Source organism: Mollisia scopiformis (genome assembly GCF_001500285.1).
Source record: "Mollisia scopiformis unplaced genomic scaffold LY89scaffold_23, whole genome shotgun sequence".
Taxonomy (NCBI): domain Eukaryota; kingdom Fungi; phylum Ascomycota; class Leotiomycetes; order Helotiales; family Mollisiaceae; genus Mollisia; species Mollisia scopiformis.
The window spans coordinates 214,106-241,186 of record NW_017263603.1 but is presented as its reverse complement, the minus strand read 5'-3'; the positions used below and the strand labels follow the sequence as shown (position 1 = coordinate 241,186).

Genomic DNA, 27,081 nt, shown 5'->3' with positions numbered 1-27,081 from the left:
GAATAAAAGATGGAATCATTTGATAACAGGCAGAAGACGAGAAGAGAGGGTCGATAACACCACACTGAGTTTTCCATGAGCCACTGGGCGAGAAATTTGGCAATCCGTCACGGAACTTCGCGAAAATTTCCCCATTTTGCGGCCGTGAACGAAGTGATATGTCCGTCTTTGAATTTTAGTCATCGTCCGGAGTTACACTCGCTAATGCCTTCTTGGATGCATCATTAGCGTCACTTGTCAAGTATTAGGCTAATGCGGTGTTAAGGACTTCTTTATGTCCGAAAGCACAGAATGGAATGCAACACCACTGACGCGGGTAACACCGAATATGGGAAAATGGAAGAAAGCAAGTAACAAGTATAAATACAAGATAATCCAAACTGTTGATAGAACCTCATTTGGTTTTCTGTCTCAGAAAGACACTACAACGTATTCACTAGAAATCCGCAGTCGAAAAGTCAACCCTTCAAAATGACAACAACAAACAAAACCATCGTCCTAGTTACAGGAGCAAACCAAGGAATCGGCCTCGAAACCGTTAAGAAACTCGCAAAAGAACAGCCCTCCTACCACATCTTACTTGGGAGCCGCAATCCCAAGTCCGGCTCAGAAGCCGCTGCAAAACTCAACGCAGAGAACGTAGAACCCATCACTATCGACGTCACGAGCGACGAATCCATCGCCGCCGCCGCAGCTTTAGTAGAGAAGAAATTCGGACGCCTCGATGTACTGATCAACAACGCTGGGATTGCCATCGATCACAAATATCAACCCGGACCAGGATCCTCGATTCGAGAAGTGATGCGCGAGAACTACGACGTGAATGTTTTTGGGGCGATGCAAGTGTTCGAGACGTTCGTGCCGCTGCTAGAGAAAGCTGAGGTGCCGCGGGCGGTGTTTGTGACGAGTATCCTGGGCTCGTTTGGGGAGATGATGGTTGAGGATGAGTATCCGATTTATCGGAGCACGAAGAGTGCGCTGAATATGGTGGTGAGGGTGTATGCGGCGAGGTATAGGGAGAAGGGGTGGAAAATCAATGTGACGTGTCCGGGGTTGGTGAGGACGAATTTGAATGGGTATACTGAGCATGGAGAGTCGGTTGAGGTTGGAGCGATTAATGCGGTGAGGTTGGCGACGGCGGGGAAGGATGGAGAGACGGGTACTTATAGTAATAGGCATGGACCGATTCCATGGTAGGATTGAGGGGATCTGGTAGTTCGGAAGAACGAGGTCAGCACTCGAAGCACAGAAAGTATTAAATGGGTGGTGGGTGGAAAGGACTTCAGGCATACTATAACAGACTCTATTAACCATTATTCACTATGTCTAGTAATGTTGGTTCGCCAACCTGAAATTGAGGACCAAATGTTGGGTTTCGCGAGTGACTTTTGTTCGCCTCATATTGCATATGGATCTCAAAGTTTGAGAACCTTCCAACCCTCCAGTCTCATTCGACCAAGCAAGCCACCTACATCCCCTTGCTTATGTTCACCATCTTCCCATTTCTTCATTCCAGCAAAATAATCCACAAAGCCTTCTGGACCGGACACAAGCAACATTTTGGTTGGCGTGCCAGATTGGGCAGATGTGGTTTTCGTAGCCTGCCAAATTCTGTTCGCATCAATAGTTGTTCCTTCCTCATCAACAAAGTAATCCACAAACAACCGATCCGGGTGCTTCTGTTGCAGATCGTCCAGTTCTTTGACGAGTCGATTCCTTCGAATACCTTCCCTTGGTGTTGTACCGCTATGGCTATCACCACCTAAGCAGTCTTCCCTTCTCCTGTTTGCCCATAGAATGTGTATCCTTGGACCTTCATTCGCATGTTTCCTCTCTAGCAAGCTGTACGCAAAGCCCATTGCCGGTGCGATGCCAGTACCGCCAGCTAGAAAAACGACATCTGTAACATCGTCCGAGCTGTTCAACCCAGCTGTGCCGGTTGGTTCATACAGCTTCACCTTCCCTCCAACAGACAGGCGATCCAGATACACCGAGACCTCTCCGTCTTCTATTTTACGTATCAAGAATCGTAATTTTTCGGATCTATCGGTGTCGAGAGGAGGAAGAGGGGTATAGTATCTGGAAATCTGCAATTCGGGTTGCACGATCTTTACAGCCCAAGTCCCAAAGTTCCAAAACTCTGAATATGGATCGTTGTCGCGTAGGTGGTGCTGACTGACCTGCGGCCGGACGGTCAGTATGAAAGCGGTTGATGAGACATTCTCTCGTTTGACAATCGTAAATGGGGTGGGTGTTCGGCCTCTCCAGATACTCGAGTCGTAAGTGGTATCGAACCAGAGGCAGAAAATCCCGGCAGGGACAAAAAATCCCATGTACAGGTAATACCTCCTCCATTCCCTTCGTCGTTTCTTACGCTCCTTCTTTGCTTTGAAATCTTCCGCGAGCCTTTCGAATTCTTGGTCACGTCCATTTTTGAAGGAGCTCCTAACGACCGTCGATGAGAAAGGACGAGATTCCAATCGTTCAGCATTGGATAGCATCGATGTCAGGCGACATGGTGATCCAATTAACGTCCGTGGAGTGGGAGAGAGGCGTCTGCTTGGCACAAGTCGCAAGGCCCTCATTACCCTCATTGGGCCGACTGTTCCAAAAGTGTTGTCGTTTGCTCGACATGATGTTGGAAAATCGAAAATCGCGGCGAGTTGGCAGAATCATGTTGGTTACGAAAGCGGTGAGAGCCCCTGCACCTACAGTTTAAACTCACTTGACTTGACTCTCACCAAATCACTCTTTCAACTGTTCAACCAATCTGATGCGCAGTACATATTTTATTTCATCTGTTTTCACCCTTTTCTCAATGACAGGAAGTCAGTCCCGTATCAGTGATCCGCGATACTGTTCTTCAGTATAGAAACTTTCGCGTATGATTCGCCCTTGAGTTCTCGGGCCGCTTTCGGGCATCACCACGCCGTTCCTATTCTCCTTGTTATCTTCTGGTCTTCCTCTACATTTCCTAGTCCACGTCCTATTTGCTAGTAGCGTTACGGCCCGCATTCGCATTTCATCTCTCTATCAGTAGTATCTCCTTTGTCCATTCTCTCGTGACTGGAAATGGAAGACTCAATTCGGAGACCACAAGCCCTGGCCTCCAAGTCTCCGCGAAGACGTGCATCATCAAGTCCAGAACCCGACCGCAGTAACCCAAAAAAGCAGAAACGCATAGCGTGCAGAGAGTGCCGGCAAGCCAAGGTGATTACTCAGAACGCTCTCCCCGATGAGCAACGCTTCAATGGCCATGATCCAATAGCTAACCGCAAGCTTCTCACTTTCTAGCTGAAATGTGATAAGTCATCAAACACAGCTGAACCTTGTGCTCGATGTCGGAAACTATCCTTGGAATGTCGAGTTGAGACAGAATACAAGAGATACAACAAGAAAATGTTCGTTCATTTAGCCTTTCCATCGTGAAGACCCTGGACTAACTACCCACAGCAGAATCAACGATCTCGCAGAGGAAATTGAACGATTACGTTCATCGGTCACTGGATCAGGAGCATCAACAGCACAGCCTATACTGGGGCCTGGACTCTCCTACACTTCTCGCCAGATAGTAGACCCGCCACATCTGCAACAGGGGCAATCACCACAGGATTCTCCAATCCATGTACCAGAAGTCTCCCTAAACACAGCTCCTCCAGGACAGCGACCATTCTCGCCACCAAGAGACATCTCACAAGATAGGCACACGGCAGATCAGGCAAGAAGTATTGGTTTTGTCCAGCTTTCCCCCGAACAAATCAAGGATCTATTTCAAATGTGAGCATCACCCCACATGCACTGACCAAATATTGATTAGCTTAGATTTTTCGAGCACCATCATCATTTTCTCGACATTATTGATTCTTCCCTTACACCCGAATCATGCTATGCTTCATCGCCTCTACTTTTCTGGGCTATCATCAGTGTAGCAGCTCGACACTATGATAAACGACCGAAGCTGCTATCGTCTCTAAGTCAACATGTAACGAGTCTAATCTGGAACACTATCTCAGTCATGCCTCATTCTCGCTACACTATTCAAGCTATCTTGCTCATATCTTTGTGGCCATTCCCGACGAATTCCATGACTACTGACATATCATTTATGTTGGTGAACATGGCGAAAACAGCTTCGATGCAGCTCGGACTTCACCGTCCAGAGGTTGTCCAAGACTTTCTTCGTGTCAAGACTCGACTGGATCCAGTGCAGTTTCAAAAAGCTGTCAAACTGTGGGCAGGATGCTATATTGCATCTCAATGGTAGGTCAAACTTCTTGTGTTGGAAGCCAATGCTAAGTGTGATCCAGTGTCTCCGCAAGTATAGGTCAGCAGTCCGTCTTGCCTTCAGACTGGGTCATTGATCAAGCATGTATTTTGGATAATCAATATACGCTGCCTGATAATCTTCGCTACCACCTTCTCATTTGCAAATTTATTGCCAAAGCCAACAACGTGATGGCTGAACGCGAACGAAAATCCGATGAGAACGAAGGTCTTATCCTCGTAGCAATGCTTGAGGCAGATTTTGCAGATCTGGAACGTCAAATTGGCCACAAAATTACATGTAGGTTGCAGACATCAAGCCAAGTATCGATTCTGATGTATTCTAGCAATTCACCAAATTCTATTGTTGATGGCATCACTACAACTCCGAACGTATTTTTTCTTCGTCAAGCACAATCCGGAAGCTCGCAGAGAGGGTATCTTAAAAGCGTATTGCACAGCACTTACGTTGATAAATAAATGTGCCAACGCAGAAAGCTCCTGGGGCTTTACGCGATACGCACCCGACGGATGGAACCATATCTTGTCCATGGCAGCCATGTTGATCATGAAAATCATTCATTCAAGCTATGCCAAATATATCGATGCAGATGAAGGAGAGCGAGCATTCAATTCCGTCATCTCACTGATGCAAAGTGCCTCCGTGCAAGAAAACGACGTCCGATACAGAGTCTGCGTTGTTTTGACACAATTGTGGGGTGTTCATCAATCAATATCAGTGAGGAAAGACGAAGAGCCGAGTCTCAGTGTCAAAAGCAGACTCGGAGCTAGCATACTCCACGATGCGCTTTGGCAATGGAGAGAGAAATTTGGAAGAAGATCCGACATGCATCCAGTCACGATGGAGTCCAAAGTCTCTGGTGAGATACACCATAATTCCATCAATTACAAACTGACCATGTGCAAAAGTTGGCGATGATCTGAATGGTGAGCCGAACCAAGAAGATCAATCGAATTCCATTAGACACTTGCCTCTACCAGACGGAATACCACCTGATCTGGGGAATGATCCTTTCAATTTTGGGATGCCTGACCCCGATTGGATTTGGGACGTTGGCTTTCCTGCATTCCTTCCCGTCGACATCGATTCCAACTCTCTTTCGTATCCTCCCTGGACTGCTACTTAGGCTGGAACTTAGTAGTAACACCAATATAAATCAACTCAGTGATATGACGGAATAGATTAACCACAACGATCTCTCCGCTCGTTGCTCAAGCTTCAGTCATGTGACCCATACTTCGGCCCGCGAACGGTGCTTGACATAAACATTCGCCTATGACGATTTCCGGCTTGCCGTATCTTCCTTCACGATTCGAATATACAGAAATGGATATATATCGTCCTTCCAGAACTCGAAGTATGTTTAACTAGGACTCATCACCACTCACCAACGCTCTTCACTCTAGGTCACCGAGCGAGCACTCCACTTTGGGGTTCACAATCCAAGCAAAAGAAACAACGAAGCTCTACACATCGCATCCTCTCCTCAATTTTCGCTCATCGGATTCTCTCCAATTTAGGAAATCTTCAATATGGCACAGTCAAGTCAACCTATGGATCCTGAAGGTCCTACAGGCAAGCTTTGTTCATGGATTGATTCTGTCCAATTGTCAGATATCCCAGAGAGTGTTCAGATACGTGCCAAATACCTTATCCTCGATGGCATAGGCTGCGCTCTCGTTGGTGCTCATCTCCCATGGTCCGAGAAAGCTGTAAATGTCTTCCTCGATATCGAAACCCCTGGTCAATGTGCACTGTTTGGCTGGGACAAAGTAAGTCGCTTATTCAGAATCCAAGTGTTTATATACTGACAAGACCACAGAAAATTAGTCCTCTCACAGCTGCTCTGCTCAATAGCACGTTCATACAGGGGTTTGAACTTGACGACTGGCATTCCGAAGCTCCGCTCCACAGCAACTCGATTCTTCTTCCTGCTCTATTCGCGTCTTTTCCGGTGCTCAAGTCGCCAGTCTCGGGTCCTCAGTTTCTCCTTTCCTACCTTGTTGGTCTGGAAACTGGGCCTCGTGTGGGCAATGCCTTGCACGGGTCATACATCTTGACTCAAGGCTGGCATTCCGGCGCCGTCTTTGGCCCTTCGGCATCCGCTGCTGCAGTCTCGAAGCTTTTCGACCTTAATGCTGCGCAAGTCGAGGATGCGCTAGGTATTGCTTGCACCCAAGCATGCGGACTCATGTCGGCACAGTTTGAAAGTGAAGTAAAGAGAATGCAACACGGATTTCCTTCGCGCAACGGCTTGATGGCAGCACTTCTCGCTCGAGGTGGCTATATCGGTATCAAGAAAGTCTACGAGCGCGAATTCGGAGGTTTTCTGGACATGTTCTCCAAAGGAAATGGGAATGATCCTCAATTCAAGATTGATGAACTCACAGCTGGTTTGGGAAGTGTATGGAAGACAGAGAACGTGAAGCTGAAACCCTATTCAGCTATGGCAGCTACACATCCTACGATTGACTGCATCAGGAACCTCCAAGAGCAGGATAAAGAGAAGATGCAAGACCTCGATAATATCGAAAGCATCACGCTTGAGATGGGTGATGTGTCGTACTCCCATGGTGGATTCGAGGTCCAGCGTCCACTCACGAGCGTCGGTGCACAGATGAGCTGCATGTATGTGGCAGTTACTCAGATGGTTGATAAGGAGGTCATGCCGCAACAATTCCGGCAAGATATGCTTGATCGCGACGTCACTTGGGGTCTTGTTGAGAAGATGAAGTGTAAGCTGAATAAGGAGTGGAAAGGATTTGAGCAGCAAGCGGAGCTCAAATTCAAGGATGGAACCACGATTCAAGCGCATGTTGTCAGTACGAGGGGTGTGGATCCTGAGTTGTCGAATGGGGAGATCGTGGAGAAGTATAGGGGGTTGATGAAGGGAGTTATTGATGATGAGACAAGGGACGAAATTGAGAGATTGTGCTTAGGGCTGGATGGATGTGATGACATGATGAAGTTATGTGAGTTGCTTGGGGGGGTGACGAAGAATCCTATTGCTTGAACTCCTCTTTTACGTCAAGACTCACATTTTGTGTTAATATAGATAGACATGCCTCGAGAAATGCTTCCCTTCTGTTTCAGTTTTCTGCACTGATTTGCGCTATCTGCGCTATGTGCGCTGTGTGCGCTGTTCAGCTTGGGACCCAAGCAGAAGGGTATTGCACCAAAACCGACAGCCATCTCACTTCTTTCACTTTACACTTCTCATTAAGCTGGTGTAATCATCGCTTTTATTTCACTACCAGAACCTCCAAAGCAAGTCGCCTTACTTCTGACCCGTCCTCACCAAATACGCATCCCAAGCCTCCTTCTGATACATCTTCGCAGCCTCAACCGGATCTTCAGCAGCATAGATACCCCTCCCAACGATCACAAAGTCCGAGCCACCTTTCACAGCCTGTGTTGGAGTCTGATACCGCTGTCCCAAACTATCTCCCTCAACACTGGCATTCACACCCGTAGTGAAAACCACAAAATCCTCATCGTGGTCCCTCGTACCAGAAACATCGCTCAGGGTCTTCGTAGCCACAAACCCAATCACGGAATCTCGATACTTCCTCGCAATCGCAACACTGGCCCTGGTATACTTTCCTTAGCCAGCGATCCCTCAGTTGTCATCTCCGCTAGAATAAGCAGCGCACGCTCATCCTTATACGGAAAGGCGGGAGAGCGAATCACTTGTTCCAACGCATCGATTATCCCTTCGCCGCCGAGCACACTGGCGTTTACGATGTGTGCGAACTCGGAGATGTGGAGAGCGCCACCGTGGTACTGGTGTTGGACCGTCTTTCCGATATCGATGAACTTCCGGTCTTCGAAGATGAGGAAGTCGTGTTTTGTAGCGAGGGCTTTGAGGGAGGTGATTGTGGAGGGGGCGAGGTCGGAGATCATGTCGATGTGGGTTTTGAAGACGGCGATGTCGGGGCCGAGGACTGCGGGGATTGTTAGAGGGAGGGAGGAAGAAGGGGAAAGAGGACTTACGATCTGCGAGGTCGAGGAGGGACTTTGTAGTTAGCATGTCGGCTGAGAGGATTAGGTTTGATTTCTTGGTTACGGCGGTTCTGAAGAGGAGTCTTGCAACGGGGTGGGAGTGGTACTTTGCGCGGGTTGCGTAGGGAAGGGTGGATTTTGAAGACATTGTGAAGATGTGTTGTTTGAGAAGCTGATTTGAGAGTTTTGAAGACGAAGCTGGCTCTTGGTGGTAGAGGTAGTTGTCTGAAGAGCTTGAGCCAAGATCCCCAAATGGTTTTTATATGCTCTCTTTGGAGCACTGGTCCTCTTTGCGGAAGGTATTCACCTTACAAGATGGGCCCAATTACCACAGCTACTCCTTCGCTTGGCAGCTTAAGTCGCGTCTCCTTACTTCTTTCAAATGTTTTCATAACTTAAAATCATTGTATTTCCAAGAAGACTTTGCTACCAATCTTTCTACACTTCCAATGGTCTGATCAAACTCTGTCCGAAGTACGTTACACTTTTACGCTCCTCCAAAGGATGGATCTAAGCCAGAGTTCCACGTCACTCACCCTTCAGGATCAGGAACCAAGAACTACGGCCATGATGAAGTTGAAGTCATGATTCAGGACATACGAGGCCACGAAGCCGAGTTCTCCTTAGACCAGAACTCTTTCCAACCCGTGCATGAGCCTTTGAACATAGAACTCGACTTCGATGATCCAGTCCAGGTCGAGGAATCCTACTACCCCGCCATCATCAACCTTATCTTAAAGCAAGTCAGTGGCGCAAAAGAAGTTTTCATCTTCGATCACTGTATCCGCAAAGTTACAAATGATCGTTCCCAGCAGCGGCCTGTCAACAAAGTCCATGTGGATCAAACACCCAAGGCAGCTTTGATGCGCTACGAAATGCATGTTCCCGAAGCAACAAGAAAGAAGTTCGAAGGCGAACGGATTCGGCTCATCAATATCTGGAGACCTCTCAAAGGGCCAGTTCTGGAGTATCACCTTGCAGTTGCGGATTCGAAAAATATGAGAAAAAAGGACTTAATTAAAATTACCCATGTCTATCCAGATCGGATTGGAGAGACTTATGGCGTGAAGCATAGGGATGAACAGAAGTTCTGGTACTTGAGTGGGATGAAGGTGGATGAGGTGCTTCTGTTGCAGTGTTTTGATAGCAGAGCGGAGGGTGGAAACTGTTGTGCTCATGCTTCTTTTCGCGATCCTTCTCAAGTTGGTTGAGCAGTATCTCGTGAAAGCATTGAAGTGCGATGCTTGGTCGTGGGCTGACGAGACATCTGGAGTTGATGGTGAGTGGATTGTGATGGTACAGTACTTGCGGCCAGGTTTATTTTGGATTATCAGGTTTGCATTGGAAAGACAGCAATCAAGGATTTTGCACAGCATTTCACGATCTCACATGCATATTTTATATCAAATTGTCAGAGGCACAGAAAGCACAGTCTATTCATTCCACTCCCAAAAGTTACTGCTTCACGAATCTTCCCCTGTCCCGTCCACACAAAGCCACCATCGCTCCCTGTCGTCCCTCCCTCCACTTCTTGCTCCGGGCCGCCGCCCCAATGATCCCCCGCTTCTTCGCTTGTCTCTTTCTCTCCTCCTTCTTCTTCGCCAATCTTTCTTCCTTCATATCGTCCCACTCGAACTCCTCCCAATGGATCCTCCCCTTCCAACCTTGGAACCACTCTGGTACCTGTGACTGCGCTGCCTCTGATGAGCGTGGATTGGCTCGTTGTCGGTGACGTCAGGGGGGATTGGGAAGCACGAGGAAGACGCCGGCGTGCTTCGATCGTGTGTTGTTTGAGACGGGCATGATGATGGTGGTGGTGATGGTGGTGGTATGAAGAGAATTGGATGGTGGTGAGGTTGATGTTGGCTGTGAGGAGTGCTTTGAGTTTGCTGCTGGTATGAGAATTGAGAGTGTTGTCGAAGCTTGGGAGAAAGGAGGGAAACAGGTGAGAACAGGTGAGATTATATAATTATCTGGAGGGAAATGCTCGCAGCGCTCCGATTTCTCACAATACTGTGGTTTTAGCATTGTCAAATATTCGATTTGGTGAGTTGTAAAGCTTCGTACTGTTTATTACGGCGTCAATATAAGCGAGCAGGATGGGGACAATAGGAGGGTCGCTCGCTTAATTCAGGGGTGATGAATTTATGAGGGAAGACAATAGTAAGAACCAGCAGCAGTCAATTACTTACTATTCCCAACGGTGGTGAGTCGCAACAAGACACAGAGAGTATTTTATGAAATACGATTTAGCAAGTTGGTGGAATTCCTAGGAACCTCCTCTGCTCGCGATGCTCGATTGCTTGGATTCGAAGGATTGTACTAATAAATCTACAACCCAAAATAAAATTAGACACAGCCTTCTTCTGGAGTTGAGTAGTCGCAATAAAGTTCTAAACGTCGACGTGCAATAAATTGTAGAGAGTTCTTAAAGAGGCTCTATTTTTTATTGGTCCTCGGTTGACTTCGAGACAAACCGAGCGTGCCTCTAAGATGGACATGTCACGTGCTTGATTCGACATTTTGAGACTCATTCCCTATCACATAAGAGAGTAGTTCTGCGCCAGTATCCCGTTTACAATGACTCTAGTATGCCCTCTGTTTTCTTTGCGAGTTTGATGTACTTTACCAAATCCCCGTGATTTGCCTTGAATCAGGCGCCAAGGCTGCCGAGACGTAAAATTTTCATTTCTCGCATTCCCACTTCTCCTCCATCAATTGCTTACTTTCGGCATTCTTACGGCACCTGTTGCAACGGGCCCATCTCAGCTGTTGATTGCCAGAAGACCGTATGACAATTACGGTTGGTGCTTTTATCCCGCATGCTGCTCACCGTTCAATTGAGCCGTCGAGATTCTCGATGTTGCTTTATCGAATGTCTCAGTTGGACTTTTCGATAAACGCCATTCAAAGGGTCTGAGACCTAAGTGATGTCATGGGCCCCTCTTATTCTGTCCCATTTGGTTAAATCGCTTGTTGTTCAAGGCACACCATTTTCATTGGGCTTAAAATCTACGGGACCTGATGATCTTCCTCGAGGTTCACGCGAGTGATGCCTTGATTGACTGTTGGCGTCGTAAAGCGCAAGTTATAAGATTAAATCCCTAATTGAGTTGTTGAGCACAATGTGCAGCTGAAGTATTCGTTTGTATCCTCTTTCCGAAAAGCTATCTTCGAGAACACCACTCTCTCTGCAAAAGATGCATGCGCCAAATGTCTCAACCAATGAGACTTTTGGCAAATTCCCACGCAACAGCATCATTCGATGTTGTCGTCGAGACATATTTGTTCTACAGACAGTCGTACAACTGGATTTTTATCTTCATCACTACGCTTGCAGGAGTGAAGCAGGCGGTAATACGAGATAAGCTGTCTGCATTTGGTTGCAATCACGGCTAGCAATATTGAGTATCTGAGCTCGAGCAATTGACCTACCATATGCCTTCGTCTAAACAATTGAAATTTTCTTTCGTTCTGCTGCCAGTTTACGTCCAACATGATGTCTGCCCCTTCTATAAGTTGTGGCCTGCTTGCGCATCCTTGCTCTCATAGCAAGCTTTATCCCTCTCACTTTGGATTCTTCCCCATAATAACCAACATCCTTCTTCGAAAAAGTCCACCATGAGATTAGCCTTCTCAATTCTTTTAGCTAGTGCAGCTTTGAGCTCAGCTCAAGTATACCCAACCCTTGTTTTAATTGTTCAGGATCTAACAAGTCGAGATAAATCTAGAATCCGCAGCGTCCTTCGGGGTCCTCAGTCAGACTAGTATCACCAATACTGGACCAACGAGTATCACCGGCGACATCGGTACAGCGGGCACTTCTATCATAGGGTTTCCACCAGGTGTATACACAGGGACCGAGTTCATTGGCGGTCAAACCACGAATGCACTCAGCGATGCTACTTCTACATACAACGATCTGGTTGGGTTGAGTGGAGGTACTATCCTCACTGGTGATCTAGGTGGCACGAGCCTGCCTCCAGGAACATACAGTTTCAGCACGTCCGCGGCCATCACTGGGATCTTGACGCTTGCGGGCACTGGTTCTGCCAGCGATGCTTGGTACTTTCAGATTGGAACTTCGCTCATTACCGCTGCAGGCTCGGGTGTCGTGATTTCAGGTGGTGCTCTAGCATGCAATGTTTACTGGGCTGTGGGAACATCCGCCACGCTCGGAGCTGGAAGTTCTTTCTCAGGAAACATACTTGCAGGGGCCTCGATTACAATGAACACGGCTGCTGTTTTAAATGGGGGAGCCTTTGCTCTAGAGGCAACGGTCACGATGGACACTAACGTTGTCAATGTCCAATCTTGCCCTGTGGTTTCCCTGCCGAGTTCTTCCCTGGGTAATCCCGCCAGCTCAAGTTCCACTCTTGCAGTGCAATCCAGCTTGATTAGTACGGTAACAACTACGACGACTGTTCCTTTATCATCCACATCTTCCGATACGTCTATGCCGACAAGTACGAGCGAGGTCATCAGCCCGTTGCCTTCCTCCATCTCGACATCTGCACTCTCAATTATCCCGACAAGCACGAGCCAAATCTCAATAAGTCAATCTGATTTTTCAACCTCATTGAGTACTCCGGGTCCCAGTTCCAGGTTTGTCTTCTTCCAGAGAATCTCCGGTGATTGACGGAATCGCTGACTCTCTTTCTAGTAGTGTGGTGTTGAGCTCTACTCAATCCCCTTCAACGTCAGTACAGTTGAATTCTCTTATAGTTTCCTCGCTTGCCAGCACCACGTGGAGTCTTCTTTCTACCTCGATAAGCAACTCCCTTCCGCTGAGTTCAAGCTCATTGCCAAGTAGCACGTTATCTTCGCTCTCAACATCCTCAAATCTAGCCTCGATGACGTCTCAAATACTCAGTTCGAGTGGGACTTCCCAAACGATACCTCTGTCTAGTGCAACTAGTCAGGCTTCAAGCATATCTTCTACAGAGATTTCCACAAGCGCGCAAGCCTCTTTATTACAGTCTTCTACCTTGCTCCAAACGAGCTTGTCGTCTTCGAAGTTATCTATCTACATTTCTCTGACACTCTCGTCTGCTAGTAGCTCTTCACTTCTGTCCTCATCTTCAACGTCTTTGTCTTTAGCGTCAAGCTCGCAAGTGTTGTCATCGCTGGCTTCCAGCACTCTCTCACTGAGCTCCTCAACTCCGTGGACAACATCTTTTGGATCATCACCCGCATCATCCAAAACATCCAGCTCCTCCCATCCTAGTGTAACATCGTCAAAGGCATCATCAATATCATCCGGATACTGCGTCACACCAACAGCCATAATCTACATAACCTCAGTCTCCATCCACACCTCAGGAATTTGCTCTTCCACGACTACATCTACACATATTGTAACCAGTACCAGCGTCACGACCTCAACTTCGTACACAACCTCGACGTCCCGGACCACAGAAACGTCTCACGTGACGGTAACCAGCACATCCACATCCCATACAACAGAGACGTCCCGAATGACGCTTACGTCAACCTCAGTGGTGACTAGTACAGCGAAAGTAACGAGTACAAGTGTGGTGTATGTCACGAAGACTTCTACGACTTCTGTTTGTAAGCCAACTTCCGTGCCGAGAAGTTTGGACGCGGACGGGGATGTGAAGTTTGGTGTGGAGAAGAGGGAGAGCGATTCGGCAGGGAACTATGAGCAGAGGATCGGAAGGGTAATGAGAGCTGCTATAGGCCTGTGATATTCTTAGAGATAGATAGAGATTTTATTTGAATTCTTGTGATAGATGGAGATTCGCTTAATTAGGATGTCTTTTCGGGGACATTCCGGCGAAACGGGAGCGATCTTGATGTTTATAGATCAGACAGAATATGTATTGATTGATACCCATTTGATTATTGATATTCGTTCTTGCTGAATCCTTTGTATCACTGTCAGATTTAAACTTGTTTCTTTGTTTGTAGCCAATCTACCGGAATTGGATTCGACAATCTTCCTTTCAACGCATTGACATGTGTACAATGAGATCAAAGACATTAAAACTTTCAACAGATCATCCTAGCATCCTTGATGCAAAGATAACTTGACTTAACACAGTTTGTGGACTAGAAATTTCCGATCTCCTCTGGTCACGAGACTGTCTCTGCATCATCATGAATACAGCATCAGGAAAAGCCTCACGTAAGGTGGCTTTGACAGAATTGGCACGCAAGTATGTACATCCTACTGGTCCAAAGCACAAACCGCTTGCGGGGACAGGAAAGTCTGGCCTCACACCAATTCCATCTCCGACATTAGCCACCACTGCCAATCAGCAAAAGCAAAATGAGAAATACGAGAACTATCAGAGGGCCACGTTCCTTAAGTTCTCGACGAATGAGTTGCGGGATATGAATGCATTTGCGCCCATGTATTTCACTTTCGGGATGCCTATTAACAATCCGATCAACCCTCTGTTTACGCGAGACAAGTGGCGCTCGAAGATTGTTGCAAGTGTTCCATTTCAAATTTTACCTGGTAATCTTAATGGATACTGGTGTGTAAGTTATTGCAACCTGGTCTGAATTTCTAAACTCATGCTCCCTAGGCTAGCGATGATCGAGTCTGGAGAATCTTACAGCCAAGCTTGAGACTGGCAAGTCATTTCATAGAACAGCACGAGCTCGTTTCTTGGTAATCTTTCTCCACCTATGGCTATCTCGTAACACTCACAGTTTTCAGGTGGTCAACCATGGTTGATGGGCAGTACAGCTCCATAGAGAACAACATACCAGATGAGTGGAAAGGAAACCAACTCCTTCGTCTTCGGGCGCCTCCTGCCGCTAAGAATTCTCAAGGCGGTATTCGGCCAGGGTTTAGGACACAACTGCAGGATATTTTCGAGGAGATCGATTTTACAATTGAAAGTTGAAAAACATCGATCTTTACCGGTCTACCGGATGATACGTTTGCCTATGGCAGAACTCGACACGAATCAGAAACTGATCGAGCAGTGGTTGAGCTAGCTTTGGAGGTTTTGGAGCCATTGCTGAGAGATGATCTCCTGTCTGCAGAACGAATGCTTGACGAGTTCCGAGTAGCGGTTATTCTTGTTCATGAGATTTCCGTAAGAAGCGTATAATTTTGCGTCTTGAAAAGAACTTGCTAACATATCTTAGCATGGAGTCTGGAAAAGAATCTGCAAGCTACAAGGCAAAACGGCCGATGATGTTGAGCCGTATTTTGAGGATCAATGCTTAGCTGAGTTGGGCTTCGCCAAGGAAGAAGTGGCAAGTCTAAACAATATTGCCCCATATTCGATTGTTCTTCTGCTAATATGAGCAGATCTTAGGTGGCGTTACCGACTCTATTACTTCAGGGATCCAAATACCACCCTACAATGCCGGCAACGGACTCTCCTCTGCGGGCTGCTATAACTACTCATGGCTGAACAACTATACTCACCTTCATACTTTGGTTGGGCCCGAAGTTCCTCCTCTCCCTAAAAACTTGGATGTCGTCGATTTTTATCCAATACCACTACCTTATTTCGAGTCTCTGAACCATAAAGACTTCTGGACGGTGCATGCAAGAAGTTATACCGATGCCATCAAAATGGGTCCGAAATGCCTCGGTAGCAGATTTAGCGTTCAGTATGGAACAGTCAACCTTTTCAATACCCAGGAACACAATAAGGACTTGATTGACCTGGATATTTCAATGTCTCCCTCTGTACTATCTGCAACAAACTTCGAGAACGACAGACGCCGCAGAGCGAAAATGACGCAACTTGTTGCCGACAAAGCGACAAGTCGGGCCGATAAAAGAGTATTGTTTGTCAATAATCCCAATCTCAACGTCTCATCTCCAACCGGAACCGGGCCACCCACAGAAGCTAGTGTTCAAGTTTCTTGCCCCGATACGAGGAGATCAGAGGCTATCTCCTGAGAAATCGTGGCCAAGGACGTTTGTGTCTTGATACAATGAACTTTGACATGCCGGAGAACACACTGCTAAACCATATTCTATTGTTCGGTGGCATTCAGCTTACTACCCAGGAGTGGAGAGACTTTCTCAAGACTGCCGATGATAGAAATGAACTGTTCAGGTAAGATAAACCTTCTCCTCTCCTGAGCACAACATGAGCTAACTCAGTGCAAGATGGAAGTCAGATGGTCGAGGTGTCGTGAACTGGATTGAGGCATCGCCACCTGTTCAATCCCGCAACCCACCTTATATCATCAAACCGATCCCAATAGACTTAGATGATTTTAAAGATCTGGCCACAACCTATTTGAATTGGAGCACAATCTTTAACGACATTGATCTTGACTATCTACTTCGACTGATAACGCGATAGCAACCCCTTTCAACGTCACTTTCACTCTAGCCACATTAAAAGATGCGATCGATAATTGTGATGCGGCTATGGATATTTTTGGTGAGTTCTCAACCAAGGTTGTCTTTGAGGTGATGAGAAGCTGACACATGATAGTTGGGGACCGAACGGAGTCGTGAGGAAAGTAACAGGTTCATGGCCTGCTATGGCACCTACACCATAAATGTCACATGCCTGCGCATATCAACCTGACTATTTGCCACGAATCAATCTCGTATACCCGAATTTCTGTCGAAGTGCATAATGCGGGTCAAATAAGTCACTAGACGACTTCTACAAGGCTCTTAGGATGGTCTCTCGCTACGCTCTTGTACAATTGGAGTAAAAGATTGGCTGGAACAAAATTTTTGGAGAAAAGGCTTGCAGTAGTAACACAGCTTCGTAAAGTTTTCAAACGAGAAAAGAAATGTAATGCAGATGATCAAGCCAGAGTAAGCGGCGTGACATTATGAAAGTAGAGAATATATCTGCCCCTCCATGACCAATCAAACAATCTTAACGGTCTTGAAGTCCCAATTATCAGCCATTCCATCTTCTGCCGGTATCTCTGCGATTCCTATTCTCCTGTATTCATCAACTTCCCGCCCCGTAGGTTGCAAAACCAATGCAAACACTGTCTCCCCAGGATCTTCTGGGTAGTCACGATGGCCAAATTTGCCGATTTGCAAGCATATAACACCTAGCCGTAGCATGTTCTTGTGGGCCGCATCAACATCCTGTGGTCTCTCATCGAGTGTGCAAATGACCCTACCCAGTGGAGCTGTGGCACAATCTACGTTCTTTTTCGGATCACGCCAGCGATTGGCAATTTTCATGTCTTCAATCCATTCTGTGTTGTTATAAATTGGCAAATTCTTGCCTGTCCAGTGGTCGAAGGTCCGAAAGCGGCTCTTGATAGTCAGAGCTGCGGAGATGACTTCGCCAAAGGGGTTGTCAGCCGTATTCACAACGCTCACGTCCACGATCTCGGCCCGTGGGCCATCTTCGTAGGAGTGAAGGCTCAAATTCCGATCGCGCCAAGGAAGAATAGCCGATGCCCAGCTCCACGATGGGTAAGAGGTTGCTGGTGGCCTGTTTATAGTCCATGAAGCTTGCCACAACAATCCTCTGTGAATGTCTTCTAACCACAGTCCAGTTTTATAGTGATAGGATGTTCGTTTAGCAATCTGCTCTGCGATACCAGCAATGGCTGGAAGAATGTCTGTATGAATAGTAATTTTACGACTATTATAAGATCGATAGACAATGGTGTACCACCAGGCTAGAGGGTCAGATGAAAATAGGTTCATAACGCTCACAGTCGGGTCGAAAGGAGATGTGCAGAGCGGTATCTTGAATAGGTCAACTTGCCCACCTATGAGTGTTGGCGCATACGATACTTCAATGTCATTTGAGCCCGGGAAGCCTTCTCGTATCGAAGAGGAACGACAGTACCAATGAAGTTCCGACGAGCCAAAGTCGATTCGTCGTGGAGACAGAGTACTTTCTTGTAGAACCCAAGCGCGCTTGTTCAAAGGCTCGTCATCCAACGAAGTGAAAGGGTAGCTGGGCATAGAAGGTCGAATGCGCACGATTCCACTTATATCATGCTTGGCAGAGTACGTTGCGAGTGAAAAGATTGGGGAGGCAAGATCTCGCCGCCGGTTTCCACTAGCAAATATTCCATCTTCAGGATTCCGAGCACTGGATGCGGCGATGTTCATGAATGCCTCAGCGTAGATTTGGTACATTTGGCTCGACTCCTGAGTCCAATCTTGATGGCTGTCCTGGAGGATGCAAAGAGAATCAATCCACATATATCGAAAGCCAAGTTTTCGAGTCAAGAGGATGGCATCGCGAAACGTGGGTGGAAACTCGTCAAGTGGGATGGCTCTGCGTCGCTCTTTTATGTTGGCAGACGTTGTCGAAAGCGGCGTATGACCTCCCCAACAATGGCTAAGGGTAATCCATTCTCCCAGAGCTCCTTCCGAGACAAACACGAAAGGATCCACAGGGGGGTCTTCACGCCCAACATCTACGACTCGAGTGGGCAAAACTTTAAGGGGAGAGGCATTGCAATCCGTGTGGTTTTTCCGGCAATCTTGAACCCATTTGCGGATAAGCCCGAGAGATACATCGGATCTCGAATCTGTTTGAATAGGCCTACCAGAAAGTATAACGACAAGTGGATCATCTGGAAGTGGTTAGCAATCATGACAAGAGCGCAAGGTTGATTTATCAGCAACATGACAAAGAAACCAAGTACGAGGAATGAGATGCGTTACCGGGCTCTGTAAACAACTCTACCCACGTGTTGACAACATCATCATAAGGAGCAAAGAATAGCCCCTTTTGCATCAGTATGAGCATTTCTGGCACGAAATGTGCACGCCAACTGATCTGAGTATCTGCCGGGTTCATATGCTCATCGAAATTGTCTGGCAAGGCTCTAGGTTCTTTGAATGCTTGACACCTGACAAAAGCGGCGCATAAAAGGCAACCATTCTTGGCTGAACGACAGAGCTCAGTCCAACTTGTATGGTGGTCCAAAGGATTCGGGCTCAACATAGCGTCGAGCTGTTTGAACATTACACACTTGTCGCACAAAACAACCTCGGCAGTAGACACGGACATATTGAATTATTGAGCTGTAGAAACTTGCAAAAGTCACAGCATGGTTGAGGGTCGTTGAAGCGCGAAGCATTAAGCATTATGTAGGTATCAAGCGGGGCAAGTCGGCGCTTACCGCAATTTGGGGGCCACCAAGGCCAAGAAGGCGACGAGGTACACAGCCAATCATACCAAAAGAAGGGCGAAACCACTTGACAGTTCCCTTCATCCCCTCGGCAGAGAACAAACTTTCCTGCAGGATCGAAGTAGTGCAGTAGACGCGAAGAAGGATCGAAAGGAGTTGAGGTGAAACAAGGCGGTGTGAGGATACCACGTGACCGTTGATCAGAGACTGATTTGTTCCCTCGTTCGGAACTTGAAAGCTACATTAAGGGCTGATAAATAAATACATTACGAGCGCTCGGAGGAAGCTCTGATTTTAATCATACCTAGTTATCTTGCAGCCCTGAGATGAGATGTTTAATCACATGACACTACTTAAACTTAAATCGTCACAGTCCCACTTCGATCATCCTCGCTACCGCTTTTTGGAGCCACTCTAAGACCATGCCAAACAATTTTGATGTCAGAAGTTAGAACGTTTAGTAGTACTTTGAAATTGTCATACCCAAAGTTTTTAACATCTTTTCAATCACCAAACCTGAATACTTTTATTGCTTGTACAACATGGCTGCGTACTTGGTCTCTACTCTGGTGGAGTCCTGGCAAGCAGTTCAAACATATGTCGAGTATAACTACTCTATTAGTCTAAGACTGCAGAACCCAACGAGAGGGTCTGGTGAGGAACGGTCCCCATATTCTCTGGATGAATTACTGAATAAGACAGCGTATGATCCATTCATTTCCAACCTGGTAGCAGAGAATATGAATCTTGGATCACCTCCTGAGTACTCCATCTTCGATTCCAACCTGAGTGCATCCGATCCAATGATGCTGGTACCCAGCTACCCAAAAAGAAACCGTTTTGGGTGGCCGCTAGAGAACGTTGCTCTCAACTGGCCTTACCGAACTATGGTTTCCCCCGGCACATCTCACACATCGATATACTGGACGCGAGACGATTTAGGCAGAAAAGTTCCAACAACAGCTGGTTGGCATTTGGAAAAATGTGGAACTGACATTCAAGAGCTTCACCGAAATCTAAAGCGTTTGGTTATATCTCAACACATGGTTTGCTCGGAAAAGCTAAGCTTTGGGTAAAATCGAAGCTTTGTAAATCGCAATACAGCTGCTCATCCATCATTAAAGATGATAATGAGCTCGTCAATCCCCTTATCAGAGGAGAATTATGCAACTTGCATAGAAGCTTTCAATGCTTCTGTGTGCGATTCGAGCGCGGCCTATGGCCAGCACGTTCGTTCAAGACCGTAGATTTGAGGAAAGGCATTTTTACTCTTCTGGATTTGGCTGCCCATAAAAAATTGGCTTGCGTAATTTATGATAGTAAGATCTGTTATTGTTTGATTTACTTAGAAGAAGGAGAATAATGGGTTGTAGATACTAAATGAGGTTAAGTATATAAAGTTATTAAATAGCATTTTGCATTGCTAAAATGCCACAGAGCTCCAAGTCTTCTTCTATACCTAGCGGAAACGACACGGCGAAATAAATAAAGTAATCCAGAGATGTGACTCACTTTCGGATCCTAGTGCTGCGCATCCAAAGATTGTCGGTATCTTTTATATAGTACCCCTGCCCTGGCCCAACCATGGTGCTGTAAGTCTTCAAGATTTTGAGGGACAATCATACACTCATAAAAGTACCACATGAGTGGCGGATTTCCAAAAGATCAGGGCAATACGCGGTATGCATAACTAGAACAGGTGAAGACTCCTGCTCAGGTTTGGGATCACTCACGCTTCTTTCTTGAGTCGTTTGGTACTGTTCTTCCCACCTTTCTTCAGAGCCTCCCTCTCGGTCTTTTTCTTCGCCTTTTCAGCGTTCTTCACCTTCTCCTTCTCAACTTTCGCAGCCTGCCTAATATCCTTCTTCATAGCCTTCGTAGCTGCCGGCACCTTTGGATTACCCCAGGAATCCCGATCCGTGATAGCATTTCCGTAATCGTCGTAAACAGGTGGACCATTCATGCCTTCCTCGTTACACGCACCGGCTCCTAATCCCAAGCCAGCCCAGATATCCTTAGTACTTCTTTTGTTCTTTGCCATGAAAGCTTTCATTGCTGCGTTAGCGCTCTTTTCCGAAGTGCTGAAAGCGAACAGGTCTCGAACTTCATATAACCAGAACTTTTCCTTGTCCGTCTTGTCATATGGTGTCAGCTGATTGATGTGATTGGGGGTGAATCCGAATAAAGTCCGTGCATCTCTGCCGTGAATCCACTCAAACACTTCTCCATAATGGTCTCTGAAGACCTTGTGATGAGCAGTCTTGGGGTCCCATTTGACAGGTCCTGGAAGAACGGCTTGGGGAGAGAGATTGCTGCCATTACTAGTGTTCGTGAGAATGGGCGTGGACTCCCTGCTTAGATTGCCGAGAGTTTTGGGTGGAACTTTCGGAAGACAAGGGATGTTTGCGGGTGTTGATGGAATGGGCTTCGTCTGCTCTGAAAACTGCCTTAAAGCATCGCTCAGTGTTTGGTTTGTATGCGCGGAACCTTGCATTCCATAAAGGTCGACCAATTCGGATTGTTTTGCTGGATGTGTGTTGTAGGTCGGGACTTCGACAGAGACAATGAAGAGGCAGGGGATGATGTTATGCGGTTGTATGAGCTAGAGGGGGTTTCGGCCCATACTCGACTTTGATTAGAGTTCCTTGACTCTTGCAAGGTTTTCTGGATCTTTGGTGGAGGCATGTCGTCTTCACGTGATGCGGATCTAGGACGTGTTTTTCGCTCCTCCGCAACAAGGGGAGAGGTCGTGGCTATTGTGGCGCTTGTAGGTGTTGCTATTGTAGATCTCCTTTCGAGGGCGACTCTGAGTTCTGGTCGCCTGGCCGGTATCTTCTTTTCAATTAGGAAGGTAATGTAGCTGGGAGGCGCAACGGAGAGCGGCTTGCCAGAGTACTTCCCAAAATTGAAGCGGTACTCTGGCTCTTCGGAAATCAGAGCGAGCACTGAAGAAGATACACCGTGGAAATCGCGAGAGAGCTCCATATTCGTTCCGGACCTTCTGTGATGCCGTGGCGTGCTGATGAATCTGTTCACGAGGTCAAAGGTCGCAACGAGAACTAAGCTTAAAGATCCAATATTCGGCAACGCCAGTCTCCGGCCGCGCATCTATTTTGAAGCGGCCAGCCCTCACAAAATCTCTCACACAAGACAAGCACCCAAGCCCATGCCGGCCCATCTATCCTCAATCCATTCATGGTGCTGTTGCTTGAATTTATACAGCGCTGTGTCCGCATATGCCTCGGACTTGGTAAACCGCACCAAATCCCAGATGTGGTATAGCCAGTACCTACCCTTCCTGTTATCATTCTTGTTGACAACAGGCAGCGTATCCAAGTATCCTTGTATAACGCTAAATGTTTTCCTAGCGTGAAATTCCGCAACCCATAATGGATCTGAATTATCGTCTCGGAATTTTGCAGGAGCGGAATGAAGGGCAGGAGGGGTCCAACCACTTTTCCGGAGAGCTTCAACGAGTGCCGGAGAAGTTGGAGAGTAGTCTTTCCAGTACCGCTCCCAGGCCGCTTTTGATTTGGGGGTATTCATGAAGGGGTTTGAGGTCCCCTTATTCATCCACAACATGAGGTAGCCAGATGGTACATTCGATAGCTTTTCGCCTTTGTACTTTCCAAAGTGGATGACGTATGTCTTGTCCTCCTTTTCCTCTTGCTTGTCCAGATCATTTTCTTTGTTCTCGCTCGATGGGGTCAATTGTGGCGCGTCTCGTTCGTTCTTTGCCTTCTTGGAGGGCGTATCTTCATCAGCTAAGGACGAATGAAGACGTTTCTGTGGTGTCTGCCTCGAGGGGTTTGAAAGGAGTTGAAGGGCGCGTTTGAGCTCTGGGCGCTTTGCAGCTACGTTATCTTCATGAAGCCAGTCGATAAAGCTTGAGGGGACCGACGAAAGCGTTTTCCCCTTGTGTCTGCCAAAATTGAGGCGATACTCGGAATCCATAGTGGTGGATATGCTGTCTCTCGGAATTCAAGTTACATGATGTTCTTTTACTCGTTTGTGTTGGAAAGCTTATGACGCTGGTGACTGGAGAGGATGCCTGAGACAATAGTGCAGCTTCTCCCAAGCCACTTACCAGCCACACTTTCAGCCACTGATTTCCTCCAGTTATTTCCTCCATCCCAATTTTCTCAATGCACCTACAAGTATTATCAGTTCATCTCTTCACTCGCCCCCGCGAAGATTTCGCGGCCTGGATCCATTCGACGTCTAATAGAATAAGCTGATCAATCAACTTATCAATCAAAGTGTTACATACAACACCGTAAATGATTACAAATCCCTATCCGTCCTTGTCTGCGTTTGGGACGTTCTTTGTCAACACTCCCCTTGGGTCGTCTTCGAAGTATCTGCCAAAGTAAGAAAACTATATTCCCAAACGAAGTTCTTTGTGCTTTTAACTCCATTCTTCACCTCCACTAGTCCTAGAAGTCGAGAGGCTTTTGCATGCTATTTGACCGAGAGCTGCACCTAGGTTACTAATCAACGATCGACTACCCCTCCATCTGCCTCCAGAGGTTGTTGAAACTTCAGCTCACTCAACGAAGTCCACAAGACCCATCACGAACAAGATGTCTGACGTAGATACATACTACCTTGCGCATACGGCCCGCTGCAAGCTCAGCATGGCTGCAGACAAACCAGATCGCAATTTGCGCTTCATCCTTGGGCACGCATTCACCCTCGACAAGCTTATGCTACGGTTGGTAGAAATCGAGAGCGAAAGCAGCAGTGACGACGACGACGGTGCCGATGCCACAACGCAAACAGCAAAACGAGTCAGCTTCCACAGTGGTGCAAAGCCGGTTAGTGTATCGAGGAACAAAAGTCCGCCGCCTCAGTCGGTGGAAGGCGAAGACGAGGATGCCTACGAGGATGAAGATGATGAAGATGACGGGGAAGGGCTTTCCTTGCGAAGATTCGAATCTGCGACCGCTAAACCACCACGAATGATCGAAGATGTGGAAGGGGCGGATGAGGATGAGGAGGATGAACCGAGGTCTCCTCCGTTGATACCATCTGAGGAGTTGGAGGCTATCATGGAGGGAGCAGACAATGAGGATTTACCAGAATTATATGGCTCTGTGAAGAAATGTCCCTGTCATGGGAAAGGGCACAATGCGCCGGATGTAGTCAGGGCGTGGGATGTTCCTCAAACGCCTGAACATCATGGAAGACGTATAGCCGTGGTACAAGTGGCAGAAGTCGCAGCTTAACACGATTTTGAAGTTAGAGAAGACTAGGTATCCAATTCAGCTTTCTGACACGAACGTTCCCTGAACCCCAAAATACGTGTAGAGAGCTGTGTTACAGTGTTTGCATAGGCTCACGATACCAGGAACATAATCCTATCAGGATAAATCAAAAGACTGGCCATCACTACGAAAACCAGTCATATTTTCCTTCAAAGAGTCTCGAATCATCGTCCCCGATGACTACAATGTCTTTCCCGTGACATTCTAGACCCGAATACCAATTAACCACTCGATACCTTTTTCCAATTCTAATTACTGTATCAAGAAACCTTTTCTTCCGCCCACGAGGAAACATATCCAAACGGCATCCATTTTATCATGCTTTCAACACGAGAGATTGATCCATTGTCAATTTTGATCAGTTGTGGCACCATATAAGTGCTGGGTACGAGCTGGGTCGCAGGCAATGGAGGAGGACTTGCTGCGGGGTAATCAATCAACACAACTGCCAACGCGACTCCGGCTTTTGCATCAGCGACAAGAATTCGTCGATCTCGAACACTGATCGTACCATTGAACAGCCCATTTGGAGCTGCTCCACGCCCATCCATCTGTGCAGCGCAGCTGAGATTTCCTTGAACAGTCATATCTCGACGGACGCAACCTGTTGTGAACGACACTCCAGCGCTCGAATGCCGTTCAAGGCCATCGAAGTACGCAGATACCAATACCGAAGGAATGCCCGTTGACGTGTTGCTGTTCTGCTTGAATGCGGAATCTAGACGACCAAGAGGAGTGCTCTCCCATTCGATCGGAAGCGGTGGACGCATGAGGGTCAAGGTACCAAATCTCGCACCAGACGACTCTGCACGCACATCAATGGCCTCAATCTCCGTGATCTTCCCTCCCTCGACCTGTACTCGGAGTACAAGAACTCCTGGAGTGCTCTGCTCTTTGGTAGCACCCCAGTATCCAACTACTCCCTTTGCCGAATCTACAAAACTTGCACCGTAGTCATCTTGACCTGGGGCATCAAAATGACCAAGAGTCCCCCATAGACCGTCACTGAGGCTCAGGAACTGTCCATTCTCTGAATAACGTACACCTTGAGCGAGAGGGAGAGCAGATGCATCGTGGTTTTGCATTGCTTGGAGGACTTGCTTCAATACATTCTTGAGACAAGAATCATCGCATGGACTTGCTATGGTCTTGTTGGTACCGGATCCTCGCAGATCAACTGGAGAACCTATATGGAAAGCGGCACGCATGCCATAAGGGACTTCAATCATGGTCATCTCGATACGGAACAGTTTATCGTCCCGTACTTGAAAAGCCTCCATGCCCTGTTCTCCACGGGGTACATCAAAATACGCAGGGATGGGCGAAGACGTGCCATTCACATCCGGCAGCCATCGAACCGTTCCGTTTTGATCAATCGTGCTGACGACGAAGACAGCTTGGCGTTCCTCGTCCACAACAGAAAAGTGTCGCTCACGCACCGCAGTCACGAATCCAAGGAATCCGCTTTGGAATTGCTCTTCGCAGCTCAGAGATGCAAACACGGTGTCGTTAGAATGGCCGTAGGCATCACCGGTCTTCACTTCCGTAGTCTGAAGACCATCTTCGATCCGAAGACAATCCTTAGAGAAGAACGAGTAGTTGCCTTTGGGATCATTTCGCTCCATGCCCGAGTAGTACATATTGCCTCGAGCGATGAGCGTGGCACGGGAAACACGCTGAGCTTGTGGTACTGCTTGCAGCCAAACAGCTTCTGGCTTGGTCATATTTTCGTAACGGGCGGCGCCTCCTGGATCGCGCGTAATCGCAGTCTCGATTTCACTGATTGTTTGGTTCTTTTCAACCTTCAGGCGCACGACGTAAATGGCACCCACACCATTCTCAACTATTGTTGTAATGGCTGCGACCTGCCCCGCATTGGGATCAGAGAATATGTGGCGGTATTTGCCAAGTGTTGTGGAAACGTGCCATTCTCCTGCCCCAAATGGCACTATTTGATCATTTTCCACGTATTTGACATTTGGTGTTGTTGTTAGAAGAGAGGAGTTATGTGTAGTCAAGGCAGTCAAGTAGTTCGATATTAGACCTTCCAAACAAGACCGATCGCAAGTTGCATTTTGTGCTGAGACTAGTGCTAGCATCAAGTACCCCAAAAGGAGAGCATATGGGAATTTGCTCGACATTGTCGGTGTTGGTCTGTGGCAATGGAAAGTATCTTCGATACATTCGTTTTCTCCTGGGTACTTTTGTATGTACCAAATCGTGGACAAATTGTTTCATTTTATATGTATGAATCGTAACGGAAGTATTTGTCTTTAGGCACTGTCTGACAGTGATCTGCTGTACACCACACCTCTATTCTCCAGACTTCAATCTGATATTCCGATTAGTACAGCACATCCTACAGGTGCCGTAGACCCTGGTTGGTACTTAGATGGGGCCGCGGGACTTGCGTCTGCCGGCATGGGATATGTTCCGAACATCATCCCA

The 27,081-nt window shown here is 47.2% G+C and overlaps 15 protein-coding genes across 15 annotated transcripts; 8 read left to right on the top strand and 7 right to left on the bottom strand.

The window, feature by feature from the left end:
• Positions 1 to 272: 272 nt before the first annotated feature.
• On the top strand, positions 273 to 1,315 carry LY89DRAFT_688738 (short chain dehydrogenase). The gene is made up of 2 exons (XM_018215763.1): positions 273 to 1,209; positions 1,293 to 1,315. Exon 1 carries the CDS (start codon positions 472 to 474, stop codon positions 1,195 to 1,197), a length of 726 nt encoding a protein of 241 aa, XP_018065858.1. The 5' UTR covers positions 273 to 471; the 3' UTR covers positions 1,198 to 1,209; positions 1,293 to 1,315.
• Positions 1,316 to 1,415: 100 nt separating this feature from the next.
• LY89DRAFT_654124 (uncharacterized protein) lies at positions 1,416 to 2,333 on the bottom strand (the record flags this gene model as incomplete). The annotated part of the gene is made up of 1 exon (XM_018212282.1): positions 1,416 to 2,333. One exon carries the CDS (start codon positions 2,331 to 2,333, stop codon positions 1,416 to 1,418), a length of 918 nt encoding a protein of 305 aa, XP_018065857.1.
• Positions 2,334 to 2,972: 639 nt separating this feature from the next.
• Positions 2,973 to 5,614, top strand: LY89DRAFT_226498 (uncharacterized protein). Its single transcript, XM_018205994.1, has 7 exons — positions 2,973 to 3,210; positions 3,295 to 3,401; positions 3,454 to 3,777; positions 3,823 to 4,260; positions 4,308 to 4,564; positions 4,611 to 5,144; positions 5,194 to 5,614. Exons 1-7 carry the CDS (start codon positions 3,073 to 3,075, stop codon positions 5,409 to 5,411), a joined length of 2,016 nt encoding a protein of 671 aa, XP_018065856.1. The 5' UTR covers positions 2,973 to 3,072; the 3' UTR covers positions 5,412 to 5,614.
• On the top strand, positions 5,511 to 7,305 carry LY89DRAFT_226528 (putative immune-responsive protein). The gene is made up of 2 exons (XM_018205995.1): positions 5,511 to 6,057; positions 6,108 to 7,305. Exons 1-2 carry the CDS (start codon positions 5,818 to 5,820, stop codon positions 7,296 to 7,298), a joined length of 1,431 nt encoding a protein of 476 aa, XP_018065855.1. The 5' UTR covers positions 5,511 to 5,817; the 3' UTR covers positions 7,299 to 7,305.
• A 257-nt stretch (positions 7,306 to 7,562) lies between these two features.
• On the bottom strand, positions 7,563 to 8,537 carry LY89DRAFT_722641 (orotidine-5'-monophosphate decarboxylase; the record flags this gene model as incomplete). The annotated part of the gene is made up of 3 exons (XM_018218746.1): positions 8,279 to 8,537; positions 7,939 to 8,229; positions 7,563 to 7,888 (listed from the first exon to the last, which is right to left on the bottom strand). Exons 1-3 carry the CDS (start codon positions 8,433 to 8,435, stop codon positions 7,563 to 7,565), a joined length of 774 nt encoding a protein of 257 aa, XP_018065854.1. The 5' UTR covers positions 8,436 to 8,537.
• Positions 8,538 to 8,754: 217 nt separating this feature from the next.
• LY89DRAFT_758171 (uncharacterized protein) lies at positions 8,755 to 9,600 on the top strand (the record flags this gene model as incomplete). Its single annotated transcript, XM_018221425.1, has 1 exon — positions 8,755 to 9,600. A coding segment is annotated over one exon (744 nt), but the record flags the coding sequence as incomplete, so codon positions are not given.
• Positions 9,601 to 12,005: 2,405 nt separating this feature from the next.
• On the top strand, positions 12,006 to 12,599 carry LY89DRAFT_559963 (uncharacterized protein; the record flags this gene model as incomplete). The annotated part of the gene is made up of 1 exon (XM_018208444.1): positions 12,006 to 12,599. A coding segment is annotated over one exon (594 nt), but the record flags the coding sequence as incomplete, so codon positions are not given.
• A 532-nt stretch (positions 12,600 to 13,131) lies between these two features.
• Positions 13,132 to 13,574, bottom strand: LY89DRAFT_738931 (uncharacterized protein; the record flags this gene model as incomplete). Its single annotated transcript, XM_018220420.1, has 2 exons — positions 13,132 to 13,192; positions 13,318 to 13,574. 2 exons carry the CDS (start codon positions 13,572 to 13,574, stop codon positions 13,132 to 13,134), a joined length of 318 nt encoding a protein of 105 aa, XP_018065851.1.
• A 2,642-nt stretch (positions 13,575 to 16,216) lies between these two features.
• LY89DRAFT_738929 (uncharacterized protein) lies at positions 16,217 to 16,593 on the top strand (the record flags this gene model as incomplete). The annotated part of the gene is made up of 2 exons (XM_018220419.1): positions 16,217 to 16,341; positions 16,395 to 16,593. The coding sequence occupies 2 exons, from the start codon at positions 16,217 to 16,219 to the stop codon at positions 16,591 to 16,593; spliced, it is 324 nt and encodes a 107-aa protein (XP_018065850.1).
• Positions 16,594 to 16,944: 351 nt separating this feature from the next.
• LY89DRAFT_624833 (HET-domain-containing protein) lies at positions 16,945 to 19,298 on the bottom strand. Its single transcript, XM_018211054.1, has 2 exons — positions 18,897 to 19,298; positions 16,945 to 18,805 (listed from the first exon to the last, which is right to left on the bottom strand). Exons 1-2 carry the CDS (start codon positions 19,243 to 19,245, stop codon positions 17,118 to 17,120), a joined length of 2,037 nt encoding a protein of 678 aa, XP_018065849.1. The 5' UTR covers positions 19,246 to 19,298; the 3' UTR covers positions 16,945 to 17,117.
• Positions 19,299 to 19,576: 278 nt separating this feature from the next.
• LY89DRAFT_226377 (uncharacterized protein) lies at positions 19,577 to 20,898 on the top strand. The gene has a single exon (XM_018205993.1). It carries the CDS (start codon positions 19,909 to 19,911, stop codon positions 20,440 to 20,442), a length of 534 nt encoding a protein of 177 aa, XP_018065848.1. The 5' UTR covers positions 19,577 to 19,908; the 3' UTR covers positions 20,443 to 20,898.
• Positions 20,899 to 21,095: 197 nt separating this feature from the next.
• LY89DRAFT_738927 (uncharacterized protein) lies at positions 21,096 to 22,351 on the bottom strand (the record flags this gene model as incomplete). The annotated part of the gene is made up of 2 exons (XM_018220418.1): positions 21,096 to 21,809; positions 21,854 to 22,351. 2 exons carry the CDS (start codon positions 22,349 to 22,351, stop codon positions 21,096 to 21,098), a joined length of 1,212 nt encoding a protein of 403 aa, XP_018065847.1.
• A 142-nt stretch (positions 22,352 to 22,493) lies between these two features.
• On the bottom strand, positions 22,494 to 23,453 carry LY89DRAFT_688730 (uncharacterized protein). The gene has a single exon (XM_018215762.1). It carries the CDS (start codon positions 23,318 to 23,320, stop codon positions 22,508 to 22,510), a length of 813 nt encoding a protein of 270 aa, XP_018065846.1. The 5' UTR covers positions 23,321 to 23,453; the 3' UTR covers positions 22,494 to 22,507.
• A 784-nt stretch (positions 23,454 to 24,237) lies between these two features.
• Positions 24,238 to 24,579, top strand: LY89DRAFT_539390 (uncharacterized protein; the record flags this gene model as incomplete). The annotated part of the gene is made up of 1 exon (XM_018208145.1): positions 24,238 to 24,579. A coding segment is annotated over one exon (342 nt), but the record flags the coding sequence as incomplete, so codon positions are not given.
• Positions 24,551 to 27,014, bottom strand: LY89DRAFT_688729 (uncharacterized protein). Its single transcript, XM_018215761.1, has 2 exons — positions 24,717 to 27,014; positions 24,551 to 24,621 (listed from the first exon to the last, which is right to left on the bottom strand). The coding sequence occupies exon 1, from the start codon at positions 26,772 to 26,774 to the stop codon at positions 24,894 to 24,896; it is 1,881 nt and encodes a 626-aa protein (XP_018065844.1). The 5' UTR covers positions 26,775 to 27,014; the 3' UTR covers positions 24,551 to 24,621; positions 24,717 to 24,893.
• Positions 27,015 to 27,081: the final 67 nt, after the last annotated feature.